This window comes from Chenopodium album, chromosome 19, assembly GCF_948465745.1.
Source record: "Chenopodium album chromosome 19, dcCheAlbu1.1, whole genome shotgun sequence".
Taxonomy (NCBI): domain Eukaryota; kingdom Viridiplantae; phylum Streptophyta; class Magnoliopsida; order Caryophyllales; family Amaranthaceae; genus Chenopodium; species Chenopodium album.
The window spans coordinates 1,524,807-1,542,681 of NC_137852.1; the positions used below are offsets into that span (position 1 = coordinate 1,524,807).

The window sequence follows — 17,875 nt, forward strand, 5'->3', positions numbered from 1 at the left end:
GATATTGAGACTACATAATATTTGTTAATACTAAGTGTATAAAGCATGTTAACTATATTCATCTAATGACTCATCCTATGTGATTTATAGTGTTTTCGACTATACAACCAATTGCAAATTAACCTTTTCTTTTAAAAGTATAGAGAATTTAATTTGCCAATTAGAACAAAATCGTGAATAGGTTGATTCGACCCAAGTTAACATAATAAATATTAATTTGAGAATGAGAGGGGAAATTGTAAATAACCTATGGATAAGAGAGTTCTTTAGAATACAAAGTACAATTTGTACTTACTCTTTATGTTTTTAAAGTTTACTTATATTAACTCAAAAAAATTAAAAAATTAAAAATTAAAAAAAAAAAAAAGTACAACCAATTAACTAAGGCAGAACTTGTAGATAATATGTTTCTTAAATATAAAGTTGTTAATGTTTATGATAAATGCAGCACTAAACTTACAATCCCTCTGTCTCACAACTCACAATACAAACGATGTAAAAAAAAATACATAATAATTAAAAAAAAAAAAAAACTCACAATTCTTATGGGAAGTAAAAAACTAAAAATACATCACAAATTAAAACTCAAACTTATAATTCAAATAATAACCTTTAGATAAACAATTAGTTCACTCTTCTGCAGTTCTTCCTAATCTGTCCCTGTGAACCAGTAAGAATATTGATGTTACCCATCTTAATAATAGAGGCAGTAAAATCGGAGATGAATGCATTTGGATTCGAAGCATAAGTTCGAACAAGCGTATCAGTAGCACCTCCTCCATTGTACAACTCTTGATCTGAATGAAGAATTGCTTGTCTATTAAGAAGGGTCTTGAAATAAGTGTTGTCAAATTTGTTAGGACTTTGAGCATCTAAGGGTGCCAAGTTATTGTCTCCATTTCCATTATTTTTAGGGCACTTTCCTTGGTTTGATTTTGCAAATGAGGGATCAATGTTCTTGTCTTGGTATATGTGTTGCCTAAAGTTTGTGCACCTTGCTTCTCCAATTGTGTGGGCCCCTGTTATTATTTTTGTCGATTTAAAACATAATAGAAAAACACTATGTCAGATAAAAATCATACTTGTAAAATAAGTACAAATTTACATTTAACAAATATTTCTCTACTAATATTCTCAGGGGAGTATTACATGTATAAGATTGGTGATTTTGGATTAAAGTCTTGTTTAAGTAAAACATATAAATACCGGAAAATTAGATATGAGTACGATGTTGTGCATACCGTACAAGGCAACCAAGTCCCTGGTAGAAAGTCCATGATTTTGGAAGCTAGAAATGAGATTACTGAGGCTAGCATTTGCAGCAGGAATTGTATTGGTGGCGTTGGCCTCGGCGAAATAGGCTGTCAATGAATCTCTTCTACCAAGCTTCACATCCCAATTAGGTCCTCCTAGCTACAATAGTTCATCAAATAAACGTATAATCAATTTATTATTATTAAGACAATTTATAGCCCTTTTTTTTCAAATTTTGCAAGATCGAGTTAGAATGCTTACAATAGCAACAGAATCTCTAGCAGTAATCGCTAGAATATCAGCACAAGAAACTACGCCAGGACATACTTTCTCGACCGCTGATTTGATTTGATCAATGACCTCAAATCCTCTAGCAGAGTTTCGGTTTGGAGCTGCACCTTTTTCACTCTTGAAAGAAGGTGAATCATCTAGCAAATTTGATGCGTCACAACCCTGTTTATCACAAAACATAAATATTAATACATCTTGTATGTGTGACAAACTGACAACCAAAAAAATAAAAACCAAACAAAAAAAAAAAGAATATCCAGTCCAGTATATTAAAAGTTGGTCCAATAGATATGAGTTTGGGCTAAAAATGTTATCCAGTTCAGCCCAATTTATCAAACATCTTTTAGGAGAGTGGCCCAATCATTAGCTCGGCCCATAATAATACACGGGCTAAAACAACTAGGATTTTTGGTTCCGGCCCAAATCATGAATTATTCTAAATAGAATTGTAACATTTTCTTTATTTTTTGTACGTAGTATAAGGACCATGACTTTGCCCGTACGATTAACTTCTTATGAAAAATGCCAAGGTGCCATAAATCACTACATGAAAATTTTAAAAATAATAATATATAAATAAAATAAAAATGGTATGTACGAAGTATGTTAACATATCATGCAAGATGGAATAGTGCAACTATGCGAGATGAAAGTTGGAAGCATTAATTTAGAATATGCACTATGCACCATATGATTTGCAAGGAAGGGTATAAGTTGATTACATGGACAAAACAATCATGAAAGTGAAGGCGGAGCAACGAGGCACCCATACGAGGCTCTTTGTTGATAGCAGATTGCACCACACCTCTGATAGTCAGGAATAGTTGTGGACAAGAATTATAGTATAAATTAGCATCAGATCTTCCGATACAAAGTGGAAGAACGACGAACAAGACTAGCAAAAGAGGAGACGGAGAAGCCATTTGTATGTTACTAATCAAGCAACTCAATGCTTATCTAGCAAGTATGTATATGAAAGAGTGTGTTGAGAACAAGATCATCAATTCAAGGCTATTTATAGTAGTCCTTAAGTTCTTGCATGTAGGATTTTAGGTCGAACACTCTCAAGGTTGGGGCCCTTTCAAGGCACCTAATTCCATGACTTGTAGAAAGTTAAAATGGAACTAAATTTCTACGTTTCCACACAAAGGTATAATAAATTAAGATTAAAAAAATCATTAAGAATTTGACAAAAATAATAAAGGTGATTAATTAATTTATGGTAAATTTGCTACGTTGTTAGTTGATATGAAAGTATGCTCAACAACTCCATATAATTAAGATTTGATAATACGCGGAGATCATAGTGCTCACCTTTAACAGGATGTATGTGTTACTTTTTTGACTTAGTTAAATTTCTTTGCATGAGCTTCATGCTTTATCATCTTTCATTTTAGCCAATTTTTCTAGTGTTAGTTGTGAGCAAGTTATTGGTCGCCATGTTCAGCTTTATTCTAACAATTTTTTTTAACGTTGTCTTTACAAAAAAAAAAAAAAAAAAAAAAAAAAAAAAAAAAAAAAAAAGTGCTTTTGAAATTGCATATATAATTTGTAACTTTTCTAGTATCACTTATCCATTATTAAAATTGCATAATTTGATTTTTATTTGAGTAATCAAAAGCTTGTTAATCTTATTCATATACTAGTATATATTTTTAACCACTCAAAAATATTGTTAGAATTTTCAACGTGCATGTAGTAATTAATTTCAAGAATATGGATTTTTTTTTTAGATTTTTCATAGATGTTTTTGTATGATTTTAAATATTAATGGCTACTATCATGTGTGTTTTGAATACCATAATTGAAGCAATTAGTACAGCTGACATAAGATGATACTAGGACAAGACGACAAGTACTTTAAAGAAACGATAGCATAAATCAAATTATGAAAGTGTAGATTTGAAAGGAGACGTAATCGTGTTCAAAGTATTTTGACACATTAAGGAATCGAATAATCAATGTTAGAACTAATAAATTAGATAGTACAATCAATCTAAAATACATATATATTGTCTAATAGCCTTAAAAAACCTACTCTATTTTAGATATTTTTTTTAGCCTCAATAACAGCGAATTGAACATTATGTTACTAAGAGATTGATGTCATTAGTTATGCAATTTAAATTACATGATGTGTTGGTCTTTATTTACTCCCTCCACAATTTATTTTTTACTTCTAAAAACTGAAATTGTTATTAGTACATCTTTTCTAACTGATTGATCCGTGCAAATTGGTCCAAGCCAAACATTAAAACATATTCTTCAAAATATATATATTACATAGATAAGATGGAGTGCGTATATTATAAACATGATATAAGATATGTTTATGTTAGATAGCGCAAAGTTTTTTTATATTTTAATTGTTATATTGCTAGTTTTAAGCAAGACTTATTAGCATGATCAGGACTATTAATTATAGCTATTGATTTTTTTCCCCTATATGCATGTTTGTCGAATTTTCACAAGTTTGGTCATTTCCAAGTCACCTAACTCAAAAACTTAATCCAATCAACAGTTCAACACCCAAAAAAAAAAAAAAAAAATGTTTCTAGACAACGATTATATTAGAAATATCATGAAGATATTGACTATAATATTATTTATCTTTGGGTGAAACTAATGGAGATGTTCAGATGTATGCATAATGCATCAAAAACGATTTTTATTTTCCGGATTTGGATAAACGTGGATATTATAATGCACTCTAAAAAGACAATGCAACTTTTTGACTTGTTAAATAAATTTGAGTAGTTAAATTTTATTCTTACCCCTTTCCTTGTTGCCAGTAGTGAGCAATTCATTGGACAAGATTTATATTAAGATTAAGATGATTTACTTTTTATTTGGCATAACTTTGTTTCTAAGCTAGCATTATTGACGGCAATTGGTGAACCTTTTCCTAAATTATTTGCAATGAACTTAATTAAGAAAATATCCCTTGGTCATATGCCAACAAATGGGTAAATTTAAGATGTTTTTCGAGTAATTAGGAAAATTGAATCTTACTCCGTTAGAGGCTATTTCTATTTGATTTAAAACATGATCTTTTATATGACCAAACAAAAGGAACTTCTTGTAAGATAATGTAAACTTCTCAAGTAGAGCTAAAAAGATATGTAAAGATTTCTAAGATATTAAAAGATATTCTACGTAAAATATCTGTTACATACGGAGTAGAAGTTTTTAATCAATTTCCAAATTGATCAAGTATATGTACTAACGGAGTATCTTTTACTACTTATTCTTAAAGAAACATTTAAATTCCCAGTTAAAAAAAAAAAATACATTTAAATTCACAACAAAAACAAAGAAACATGTTGGGTATATATGTATATGTATCTATTGTTATATGTATATGTATCTATTGTTATTTTCTAAAAGGTTAGTCAAAGTAATTAATGATGATGAAAAATCAAAAACCACTAACGATATGATATTGCATGTATGATATTGATAGGGAACCAACTCCCTAGCTAGTACAATGTATCTCTAAAGATGTCCATCTTTTCGCATGTCCAAGAGAACCTTATTTAGGGAGCAGTAAGTTCGTAACAGAAAAAGATAATTAATTACACTATGATTCGAATATAATGTTGAATATTAATTGAGCTAATGGCTCTTGATAGTTTGTCATTTGTATATCTACATATATAACAAGATTACAATAATACCTTTAATATGATACTATTAAAAACACTTATAACTTATAAGAAGTAACCATTAGATCATTTTGATGTGAAACTCCTGAAGGTGAAGTGATTTTCATTGATATTTATATATAGGGTTACAAACGTAAGTCTTAATCGTGTTAAACAATCTCAAAAGATATACTGTACAATATTCACAAAATATATCTTATCCTATCATTCCTATGACATAATATATCTCTGTATATTCTATCAGAAACTTTAAATAATACTTGTAGTGTGAGATTTATATTACCATATCATTCTTGGAATGCAAGTAATATTAGAATTTGATTAATTTTGGTTACCTAACTTTAGAAATAATGTTTCATGGCATGCATGTCTACTGTCTAGTGTCTACATGATCAAGTATTTATTTAGGTTTGTAATGCTTTGCTGCTCGACTCTTTGAGCTCTTAATAAAATGGTAGCTTTTCCCGTCAAAAAAAATACGAAGTATATTTATTAATTTAGGCATTCCCTCAACAACGAAAAAAAAAACACTTTATTATGTAAGCATCAATTGATATAACTAACGAACCAAAGATTCTAGCAGCGTATAATTTTTCATGTTAAAGAACTAAGAAATTAAGAATGGGTGTAACCAGAGAAGCATAATTTCGATTTCCTTGTTTTTTTAAAAAAAAACTTTACTTATGTATATTATAAACCCTGGTTAATATGCTATTGAGCTTATATCAATTATCCAAAAAAAAAAAAAAAGAGTTATAATTTGGCGAAAATTACATTCATGCTATCATATGCCATGACTTATATTATTTGCATCAATTCCGTAGCTCACTAGGTTTATTTATTTCTAACTATGATTATTGGAGTAATAATTAAGTTGAAGTTCTTGATCTGACTTTGTATTAAGTATACTTTAGCTTCAATAATTAGCAAAAATGCTTGCTAATCCAAGAAATGCAAACTTTCAACGCTAAGTAAAAAAGGGGCCGTAATAGCCAATTTATAAAAGAGGACTCCTCCTCAGAGTCTCAGACAATGCAAGCCCATAAGTCCAATTACAAGGGTTTGACTAATTGACGGTGAATTTTGACTTTTTGGTCACTTGTTAAAACTTCTTAAAATATGATTAGTTTGTTATATGTCTGATATAGGATAGAAAACATTAGAATTTTATTATTATTATTATTATTTAATCGTTCCAAATTTCCAATAGTTTCCTATTTGTATTAGTTTTCTAGTAATACAAGAAAACATTAGCTAGGTTATATTACACAGTATAACCGGTTTTATGGTTTCCTATATGTATTTAAATTACTTTTCAGCGTAATTCAAAATAGGCTAGGTAAGTTATAAAATTAATTAATTTTATTTTACTATGTATATTATGATATTATCAATAACTTCCTCTTATCCTCTATATGTAAAATCATCATTTAATTTCCACTCAAATTTGAAAATCATAGTTGATATCGAACTTTATTTTTGTACAACGCAATCTAATCCTATGTGATTGTGTATGAAATCTTTGTTGCTACCCTCAATATATCCCACAAAAATATATCCCCAATTAACTTTAATTTTTATATAAAGCCTCTAATCCCTAGCTTTAATTATTCATTAGAAAATTAAAGATATCCTACACTGTCATAAATTAAATTTAGTGCATACTTGTTTGTAATGGAGTTAAGTATGGAAACTAAAAAGTATGAGTTGCTCCATGTTCTTGGTGTCGTAATTCCTTGTTGCCATGATAATCCTAATAAACCACACGACGACTCGTCTTCTTGCTCTAAGAAACTCAACGTTAGGCTAGTCTTCGACGTGTACGAAAGCTTAATATATTATCATACAAACAGTCGAAAATTGGTGAGTTTGCGTTATGTACCTACCAATACATGTTTTAGTTTCAACCCTTTTTGTCCTTCATGTCGAAATATTATTGCTAAATATCTTTTAGTACATAAGAATTGTATGTCTGTTGATGGGGTGAATAATGAGTTGAAACATCTAAGTGATGATGTATGGTGTAAATTGATCGTCATGGCATTACGTGGCAATGATTGTGATCAAAGACAGGTTGAGATTTACGAGTATAAGCTTGATCTTTTAGGGCATGGTCCGGCAAGGATTTTTTTGAGGAGGAGATACCAATTATAATGGGGCTAGAAAAGGTTAGTTTCGATGATGATTGCGAGTTTTTGAAAAGAGAGGATACATGTGGTATTTGTTTATTGAAATTGAAAATCATGGACAACAAAGAGGATGATGAAGGTCTAAAGATCGATAATAATGATACTGCTACTAGTAATACTGATGTTCATAGTAATGTTGAAATTAAAGCAAAGTCGCTTGTGAAGTTGCCTTGCGAGCATGTGTTTCATGAGCCTTGTGTACTTAGATGGCTTCATAAAAAATGTGTTTGCCCTTTTTGCCGGTTTAAATTGGAAAAACCTAAAAACACTGATGATGACGACGAATCCTTTGATTAGATCTGAATTTATTTGATACCAACCAATACATGTTTTAATTTTATTAACCCTTTTTGTCTGATCAAATTAAAATATGCAGTATGTGAAGGAGGACTTAGGAGTTAGGAGCGCGCGCTCCTAGGATTAATGAAGGCTTCCTTACAATGCTTCTCAACCCTGAGTAAACGGCATCTCATTGTTAAAGCTCGCTAGCATTGTTCACCTATAAAGACGCTGGCAAAGAACAAAAACACCAACATGCTACAACTATATAAAAGGGGGTTAGAAAAGAGTTAAAAGGTGGAAGAAATTAAAAACTATATTTAAATGGACTAAAAATATTTTTATCAATAATTGGATTATAATTAATCATATCATTACATTGTATTCTCACTTAGAAGTAACTAGATGAAAGCCCGTGCGATGCACGATTTTTCATATATAAATCTCACGAAAAGATATTTTTGTATTTGATTATTTTACTACTTCGTATTTAATAATTTCAGACAAAAAAAAAAAAAAAAAAACAAATAATAATCTAATTAAAGTGAATCGACCAGAAATTTAATGATCACATGTTTCTTAATAAATCAAGATGATCGTTAACAAAATTTGTGATTTTATTCGATGTATATTATTTTTCTTAATTTTAAAATAAATCGTGAATTTCCTCCCAATTGTTATATATTTAGATAAAATTCTTAAAGTCAAAAAATAATATTTTATATTTGATTAATTTAAACTTGAAAATTTCATTTGTTAAACCTGCTTATGTGGCACCTGAATTATTTAATTCTAAAAGAAATTACAAATCTTTATATAAATTGTCAACAACTAAAATTTTATTCATGATAATAATAACCTTACAGAACACTTTTTGAAAAATTATAATCCTAACGTTTAAAATTATAATCATAGTGTAAAATGTCGGGAAAAAACTACCCTATTACACACTGTGTACACCATAATAAGAAATGAAAGTAGTATATATATTTTGAAAAAAGAAAAGGAGAGATTTACCAAGAGTGAAGCCAAATGTATGCCAATCCCAGCCCAGTCGAAAAAACAACACCACGCGCAATGCTGATAACAAAAACTCTTCTACTCCGATCCATTGAAATAAGAAAAAGGGGGCAAAAGAGTTTTTTGCTATCAGCATTGAGCAGAAATGTTGGGAGTTTGAGACGAACAATCGCTTAATGGTTTGGAAGGATAATAATGGTTGTGTAATGGTCTATATATAGGCTTCAATTTTGCTTAAAAATAAAAAATTAAAGGAAAATAAATACTTTCGTTACCTAATTACCTGGACATTTATTTTTTCTTCGCGGGGTGATAAATTGCTGACTTTCTGAGTGAGCATTTTCGTGGGAAAGTTTTTGACTTGCGCCAGTCGACAATCGTTACCCCTCCTTTTCAAAAGAATTCCTTGACTTATTCTTAATACGGAGTACTATTACCAGTAAGTGGCAGTCACAAGTTCACCACCACTATATTACTAGTGTAGTAGTGTTGAAATGTTGAATGATTTAAGGGATATTTTCTTGAATTTTATGCCACTTTGTTGATCTTAAGTTTTGATGATGACTCAAGGAACCTAAGCAAACCCATAAGGGCTTTAACATTTGTCTATTAGCTTTGAAGTGTTGACAGGTTTATATGCTACGAAGTTCTAGAGTCAGAATGGAGCATGGAACAAGGTCAAAGGAAGAGCTTTGGACAAGGATAGAAGACAATCAGAAGCCAAGTTCCTTGAGTGAGGAACTGAAGCTCCAGAGTCGAAGCTTCACTAAGTTCCAAGGAGTCTATTGTATCTTTAATATTTATTTTAGGCTTCTTGTATATATGTTAAGTACTTTGATTATTGATAGGATTTTAAGTGGATTGAATTTCAGTTTATAAAGATTTTATTTTCCTTGTTTAAAAAAGATTCTATTTTATTTTCGGAAAATTATCTTTTATTCTATTTATTTTAAAGATTTTCTGTTTTAACTTTATCCTATTGTTTTGGAAAATCTGACTTGGTAAAATCTTCTTTGAAACTCTTTTAACGGTTCTTTTACTTGGTCAAGGAGGTTGAGATATTTAAGGAAGCAGTAAACCATTTCCTTCAGCTTGCTGCCCAAGCCTCCACGAACTGCACTTCCTAGTTTCATGGGAGTTGTGGTGAAGTGGAAGTCAAGGCAGACGTGGGAGTTTTTCAACTGATTTCCTCTGGTATAAATAGAATTAGTTTTCTATTTTGAAGAGTACACTTGAGCATTACAATCTTCTAAGCTTTTCGAAAAGAGTGAAAATCCACTTAAGTCCTTGAGTGTCTTTGTACTTAGCATCTTAGAGTTTTAATTCGAGTTGTATTGGGAAGAGTTTGGGTAAACTCTAGAGTGTGTAGATTGCTAGCTTTGAGTGAAGCAAGGAGAAAGAGAGAGATTTGAGAGCTCAACTGATTGAGGGATCAGTTGAGGGGGAACTTAAGTTCGTAGAGGAACTTGAGTTTAGAGTCTTAATTTGTAATAGGTTGTTTGCCCTATTATTATTAAGAATTGAGTTTAAAATCCCTTGTGGTCGTGGTTTTTCTTCTTGATTAGGGCCAAGAAGTTTTCCACGTAAAATCTCTCTTGCACTTTAAAGTTTTTGTTTGAGTTTCTTTTAGAACCACGCAAAATTACCCCAGTTCCTCCACAATACAATTCACCCCCCCTCTTGTATTGTTCATTCGAGTCAACAATTGGTATCAGAGCAGGTTCCTCGAAGAAATCAGGAAACCCTGACGAGTTAAGTTCCTGGAATCAAGATGAACAATCACGAGAAACTGGAAGAAGGTTACTCCACGCAGCGTCCTCCTATGTTCAATGGGAAATTCTACACCTATTGGAAGAACAGGATGGAGATCTTTATCAAAGCTGACAACTACCAGGTTTGGAGAGTTATCGAAGTTGGTGATTTTGAAATTACCAAAACCAACAGTGAAAATGAGGTAGTACCTAAACCTATGTCTGAGTTTGATAAGGAAGATTTTGAGAAAATGGAAATTAATGCACTTGCTGTTAAATTACTTCATTGTGGTCTTGGACCCCATGAACACAATCGTGTTATGGGTTGTAAAAATGCTAAAGAAATTTGGGATTTACTTCAAGTAACTCATGAAGGAACTAACGAAGTGAAACGCTCTAAAATTGACTTGCTTATGTCAAAATATGAACGGTTTGAAATGCAACCAAAAGAATCAATTCAGGAAATGTTAACTAGATTCACTAACATTATTAATGAGCTTGTTTCTCTTGGAAAGCAAATCCTTATTGATGAGCAGGTCAGAAAAGTTCTAAGAAGCCTCCCTCAAGATGAGAGATGGAGAGCCAAGGTAACAACCTTACAAGAAACAAAGGACTTCACAAAGTTCAACATTGAGCAACTTGCTGGTTCCCTCATGACTCATGAGTTGCACCTGGGAACAAGCAACAGTGAAGGAAACCGAGGAAAAGGCTTGGCTCTCAAAGCTGGAGATCAAGAAGAATCTGAAGTAGATGAAGAAGAGGCAGCTATGCTGGTGAGAAGGTTCAAAAGAATGTTCAACAGAAACAACAGGTCAAGGAACTTCACCAAGAAACCCTCTACTTCAAAGGCTGACTCTGGTTGTCACAAATGTGGATCACTGGAACACTTCATTCGTGAGTGTCCACTTTGGGAAACAGAGAAAGATAAAGGGAAGGCAAAGGAACAAGTTAAGAGCAACTACAACAAAACTCCTTTCAACAAAACAGACATAAGGAAGGCTATGATAGCTGCATGGGGAGATTCTGAAAGTGAGGATGAAGAGGAACAACCTGAAGAAGAATCAGCTCATCTGTGTTTGATGGCCAAACGTGATGACAGGGCTTACAATGATGAGCTTGCTAAAGAGGTATTCCTTGATCCTAATGTACTTAAAACTTATACTAAAGATGCTCTCATTGATTTAGTGTTTGAAATGGAAGATGAATGGACTCACACTAGTATTCGTCTAGGTGAGTGTCAAAGAGCTCTCAAAGTCTGCAAGGAACACAGTACGTGGATTGAAAATCAACGAACTGATGTGCAAAGCAGATTTTTTGAACTTTTTGACAAGAATCTTCTCTTAAAAGAAATGAATGAGAAACTCAAGTTTGAAAATATTATGATTAATGTAGAACTGACTCAATACAAACTAGCTAATGCTGAAATATCTCCAAGTTCCTCCTCTGAATCTTTGCCTAAATTTAATGAGGATTTTGAAAAATTAAAATTTGATCTTGATGAGTTAAGAATTGAAAAGGCAAAATTGGAGAAGGAACTTGAGCTTCGAAAAGAAAGATGCATCAGTCATGTTGGAATTCCTAAGTGGATTGAGAATGCTCAAACCAAAAGAACTGGAGGTCTAGGATTCATACGTTCAAAGCATAAGAACAAGAAAAAATATGTAGACCTGCCCAGCTATAAAGTATGTACCTTCTGTGGTAAAACTGGCCATCTTGTTGCTACTTGTAACAAGAAGGAACAGTCTGTTAACAAGAATGTTAGACAAGTCTGGGTAAAGAAATCTGATATTGCTTCAACGTCCAAGGAACCCAAGGAAACCTGGGTTCCTGAATCTAACCAATGAGTTCTTTTGCAGGTCCTAGTGAGGGGGAACAACACGTGGTACCTCGACAGTGGTTGTTCAAAGCATATGACAGGAGACAAATCAAAGTTTCTCTCACTAGAGGCCTATCCAGGAGGAACTGTGACCTTTGGAGACAACAAGAAGGGTGAAGTAATTGCTAAAGGAAAAGTAGGAAGGTCCAGTTCTCATTCAATAGAAAATGTACTTTTGGTTGAGGGTTTAATGCACAATTTGCTGAGCATATCACAATTTTGTGATAAAGGAAACTCTGTAAGTTTTACCTCTGATTCATGCAACATCATTAATGATAAAACAGGAAGGGTTGTTCTTGAAGGAACTAGAAAAGGGAACACACACATTGTGGATCTGAATTCTGTTCCAAGGAACAACCTCACCTGCCTGAGTGCCATTAATGATGATCCTTTATTATGGCATAGACGTTTTGGACATGCTAGCTTCTCACTCATGGATAAACTTAGAGCAAGGAACTTGGTCATAGGGCTTCCCTCAGTCAAGTTCCTCATACAACATATCTGTGATGCATGTGTGAGAGGCAAGCAAGTCAGGTCCTCCTTCAAAAGCAAAAACATGGTCAGCACCACAAAGCCATTGGAGCTAATCCATATGGATTTGTGCGGCCCCATGCGTGTTCAAAGTAGAAGTGGAAAGAAATATGTTTTAGTTATTATTGATGATTTTTCTAGATTTACCTGGGTGATTTTCTTGTCTAGCAAGGACGAGACTTTTGATGAATTTGTGTCCTTTTCCAAAAGAGTTCAAAAGTCAAGTGGAAATCAAATTATCCACATTCGATCAGATCATGGAACAGAGTTTGAGAATTCAAGATTCGATGACTTTTGCAAAGAAAATGGCATGGATCATAACTTTTCAGCTCCAAGAACTCCTCAACAGAACGGAGTTGTTGAAAGGAAGAACAGGACTCTAGAAGACATGGCAAGAACTATGCTCATAGCAAGTGGTCTTCCAAGGAACTTCTGGGCTGAAGCTATTAATACTGCTTGTTATATTATTAATAGAGTTATGATGAGACCAATCATCAATAAGACTCCTTATGAATTGTTTAAGGGCAGAAAACCCAATATTTCTCACTTTCGAGCTTTTGGATGCAGGTGTTTTGTCCATAATAATGGGAAAAGGAACATAGGAAAATTTGATGAAAGAAGTGATGAAGCTGTGTTCCTTGGCTATGCATCAAATAGCAAGGCTTACAGAGTTTACAACAAAAATACATTGTGTGTAGAAGAAAGCATTCATGTGATATTTGATGAATCTAATATGTTTATGAATGTACAGGAACAAGACATTAATGATTATGAAATTGGAATGATTAGAGACAGGAAAGAAGAGGAAGAAGCCTCCAAGCAAACCAAGGAAGTAGAAGAGGAACCTGAGCAAGAACATCAAGAAAATGCTGAAGTTCCTGATCAAGAAACCCCGGGGGAACAAGATCATGAAGAATCCGGCAACGAGGAAAATGCAGAAGAAACCGAAGAAGAAGCGCCTCGAATTGGAGTTCCTGCTAGAGAGTTTCATACAAAGCCATTCAAATATCAAGGCTCTCACCCAACAGATTTTATCATAAGTGATATTGGTAAAGGAACTCAGACCAGATCACAGATGAGGAACTTCTGTGCCTTCCAAGCCTTCTTATCCACAATTGAGCCAAGAAATCATGACGAAGCTCTGAAGGATGCTGACTGGATAATAGCCATGCAAGATGAACTAAATGAGTTTGAAAGGAACAAGGCCTGGCATCTTGAAGAGAAACCAGAACACAAAAAGGTTATAGGGCTCAAGTGGGTATTCAGGAACAAACTGGATGAATATGGAACAATTGTGAGAAACAAGGCCAGACTTGTTGTGAAGGGCTACAATCAGCAAGAAGGTATTGATTTCGAAGAAACTTTTGCTCCTGTTGCTAGATTAGAAGCTATTAGAATATTAATTGCTTTTGCTTCTTTCATGGGTTTCAAACTGTATCAAATGGATGTTAAATGTGCTTTCCTAAATGGTTTTCTTGAAGAGGAGGTGTACGTAGAACAACCTCCTGGTTTCGAAAATCCCCAATTTCCTAATCATGTCTTTAAGCTTGATAAAGCTCTTTATGGGCTGAAACAAGCTCCTAGAGCTTGGTATGAAAGGCTCTCTAAGTTCCTTCTTCAAAATGATTTTAAAATAGGAAAAGTAGATAAAACTTTGTTTTTAAAATCTAAAGGAACTGATTTACTAGTTGTTCAAATATATGTTGATGATATTATTTTTGGAGCAACTAACAAAAACTTGTGCAAGTACTTTGCTGAACTAATGAGTGGTGAATTCGAGATGAGCATGATGGGGGAACTCAACTTCTTCCTTGGACTACAAATCAAACAAACAGAAAGAGGTATTGCAATTCACCAACAAAAGTATGTCAAGGAACTACTGAAGAAATATAATCTTGACCAAGCAAAGACCTACCATACACCTATGGGAACAGGCACAAGGTTAGATGAAGATCTACAAGGAACTAGTGTAGATCAAACTGGATACAGAGGTATGATTGGATCTCTTTTATACTTAACTGCTAGTAGACCTGATATAGCATTTAGTGTTGGCTTATGTGCAAGGTTTCAATCTATTCCTAAAGAATCACATCTTATAGCAGTGAAAAGGATCCTACGGTACCTCAAAGGAACTGACAATCTTTGTCTCTTCTATCCTAGAAGTGATACTTTTGATTTAAAAGGTTTTGCAGATGCTGACTATGCAGGGGATCTGGTGAACAGAAAAAGTACTTCAGGGATGATTCAGTTTCTTGGGCCATGTCTAGTTTCTTGGGGATCCAAGAAACAGAACACAGTGGCCTTGTCAACTGCTGAAGCTGAATATGTGGCAGCTGCTGCCTGTTGTTCTCAAGTACTCTGGATAAAACAACAACTAAGGGACTATGGTATGAAATATAATTGCATTCCTATTTATTGTGATAATACTAGTGCCATATGCATTTCAAAAGATCCAGTTCATCATTCTCGTGTAAAGCATATTCATATAAGGCATCATTTTCTTAAGGATAATGTGGAAAAAGGCTTAATTAAATTAGATTTTTGTGAGACTGAAAATCAAATTGCTGACATTCTTACTAAGCCTTTGAGCAGGGACAAATTTGAAAAGATGCGCATGGAACTTGGTATGATACAATTGAGTTAGAAGACCTCAAGTTTCCCCAAGGTATAAGTCAATCATGCATGCATTATATTTGTCTTACACAACGTGTATATGTGAAAACATAGTCCTGAGTATTAGAATGTATGGCATTGCATATGGGATTGTGGCTGTATGTGAAGAAATCAAATTGCACTTGCTTATCTGTATTACTAACAAACTATGTTGATTTGTTCCAAGTTCCTCCTAAAATTTCTTAAGATTTCGTTCTATCTATTCCTAAATTAATTAGCTAGTCAGTTAATTAATTTTATCTTTTTGAAAAATCTTATCATATATTCAGAATTTTTGAATCATCCCTTAAATATCTATCCTTTGAATTCAAATCTATCTTCTGAATTTTTTTAAATACCCTAGAACCTTCGCATTTAATTTCATTCTAATCAAGCAATTAATCTAGACCATCTTGCCAAATCACTTCAAGATTAATCTGACCAAGTGAGAAGCATTTTTACCATATCTCTTCAAACGACACATACCCCATTCAATTCACCTTCTACACTATTCCACCGACCTAATTCACCTCTCAGAATTCACCCCACTATAAAATGAAACCAAACCCTAACCACTGTTCCTCACCACCCTACTCCGTAAAATACACACTTGTCTTCAGTGATTCTTCTCCAGTTCCCATGGAAATCTCACCAAAAATCCAAAATTCACCTCAAAAAGCATCACCCATGGAAGTTGAGACTGAAACCTCAACTCAAGCTATCGCTGAAACCCCACAAAACAAGCCCATGGCTCGCAGTGATTCAAAGAAGAGGAAGATAGAGGTTGAAGAGGAATTGGACTACGAGGAACTCGGTGAACCGATTCAGGGGGAAAAATCAAAGTCACCTGCTGTCAAGAGGCTTGAAGCAAGCTCTGATCGATTCATCGCTGGTCTCTGCATTAATCTCAAGTGGTGTGAGATAAGTAAGTATACTGAACTTCTTGATATTCTTGAGGCTCAAAATTGGGTTAAGTTGTTTAGTGAATGTTATGACAATGTGATTGCTCATGCTCCGTTAAAAGAATTTTGTGCAAATTTTAAGAATGTGAATGGTGTGTGTACTAGCCGAGTTAAAAATAAGAAAATTAGTTTTGATGCTGATGATTTGGCTGCTGTGTTTGGAACTCCTAATGAGGGGTTTGATGAGTATTTTAAAGGAGAAACTGAATTAAGTGTTGATGATGTTTCTATTGAAAAAATTGTTGAGTCAATTGGAGGTAAAGCTTCCAAAGTAAAAACCAACCATAACCTGTTCAATTCTCTCCCATCCAAAAACTGCTGTTTATCTTTGTTCACATGGCCATTATACCAAGAACCCAGCACAGGAACGAGGCTAACCACCTTGATGCTGTGCTCATGTACTGCCTTGAAAACAAGATACAAATAAACTTCCCCTCCCTAATGATCCAGCATCTCACTCACTGCCTTGCCAACCATTTGAAGGTTGGATATGAAAATTTGCTAATCACTCTCCTTGAAAGCTGTGGTGTCTCCATGACTAACTATGAAAGCCTCAAGCTAAAAACAAACCATTATGTACAACCAAGAACCCTCGAGGCCAGAAACCTAACTGTTATAGATGGAGTCACCCAATTCCTTTCCAAAACTCTTCCAAAACCCAAGCAGGATGAAGGTAGTGTGAAGAAAATGGAGGAAGAGGAGTTGGATAGATGGCTGGAGGGAGAGGACAGTGAGGGTGAGGGAGAAAAGAAGGCTAAGGAAGTGCTCACAATGCCTGCAAAGAGTGCTCCTAGTGTTGGAAAAAGGAAGAGTACAAGGTTGGCTTTTAGGCCAAAAGGAAAAGACAAAGCTGAATCAACTGCTGTTGTGGATTTATGTGATGATAAGGGAGAAGAGAGAACTTTTGTTCAGGGGGAACAGGGCACTTTCACTGAGGCTGCAGTTCAAGTAGAAGATGAGGTGGGGTTGACTGGTCTTGGTTCTGTCAGCTCTACTCTACAACTGAGGGCTCTCAAGGATACAGTGCAGAAACTTGTTGATGCACAGCCTGTTCTAGTCCAGAGGATTAAGTCTCTGGAGAAGATGGTGGCAGAATTGGCAAAGGCTTCTACTGAGCTCACATCAGCAGTACAGCAGAGCACCTCCAGTATATCTCAAGGGCAATCAGATCTGTTGAAGAAGTTGGAGGATCTGGTCATTGAAGAGGTGCCAGCAGAAGATGCAGGAGAAGAGCATCTATCCTCTGCCCCTGAAGCCTAATTCTGTTTTCTCTTATGTCTTAGCCATGAAACTTTTTATCTTTGAACTTGGTCTGGATTGAACTTTGTCTTATTTTGCTTCTTTTGGTCTGTAAACACTTAAACAGGGTATTTTGTTTGCTTTTGGATGTTCTGGAGGAACATCA

At 33.9% G+C, this 17,875-nt stretch overlaps 2 protein-coding genes across 2 annotated transcripts; one reads left to right on the plus strand and one right to left on the minus strand.

Annotated features, from left to right (window-relative positions):
• Nucleotides 1-290: 290 nt before the first annotated feature.
• On the minus strand, nt 291-2,468 carry LOC145594500 (peroxidase 4-like). Its single transcript, XM_081650808.1, has 4 exons — nt 2,268-2,468; nt 1,516-1,707; nt 1,242-1,413; nt 291-1,019 (listed from the first exon to the last, which is right to left on the minus strand). The coding sequence occupies exons 1-4, from the start codon at nt 2,466-2,468 to the stop codon at nt 625-627; spliced, it is 960 nt and encodes a 319-aa protein (XP_081506934.1). The 3' UTR covers nt 291-624.
• Nucleotides 2,469-7,363: 4,895 nt separating this feature from the next.
• LOC145596076 (uncharacterized) lies at nt 7,364-7,696 on the plus strand. The gene has a single exon (XM_081652506.1). The coding sequence runs from the start codon at nt 7,364-7,366 to the stop codon at nt 7,694-7,696; it is 333 nt and encodes a 110-aa protein (XP_081508632.1).
• Nucleotides 7,697-17,875: the final 10,179 nt, after the last annotated feature.

What these genes read in the sequence shown, in the direction of transcription:
- LOC145594500 (XM_081650808.1), bottom strand. Translation starts at nt 2,468, where the DNA reads ATGGCTTCTCCGTCTCCTCTTTTGCTAGTCTTGTTCGTCGTTCTTCCA. An exon ending in TTCATGATTGTTTTGTCCAT is followed by an intron (nt 1,708 to 2,267) that starts GTAATCAACTTA and finishes TGTGATAAACAG; the next exon opens with GGTTGTGACGCATCAAATTT. An exon ending in GGACTTGGTTGCCTTGTACG is followed by an intron (nt 1,020 to 1,241) that starts GTATGCACAACA and finishes AAATAATAACAG; the next exon opens with GGGCCCACACAATTGGAGAA.
- LOC145596076 (XM_081652506.1), top strand. Translation starts at nt 7,364, where the DNA reads ATGGGGCTAGAAAAGGTTAGTTTCGATGATGATTGCGAGTTTTTGAAA.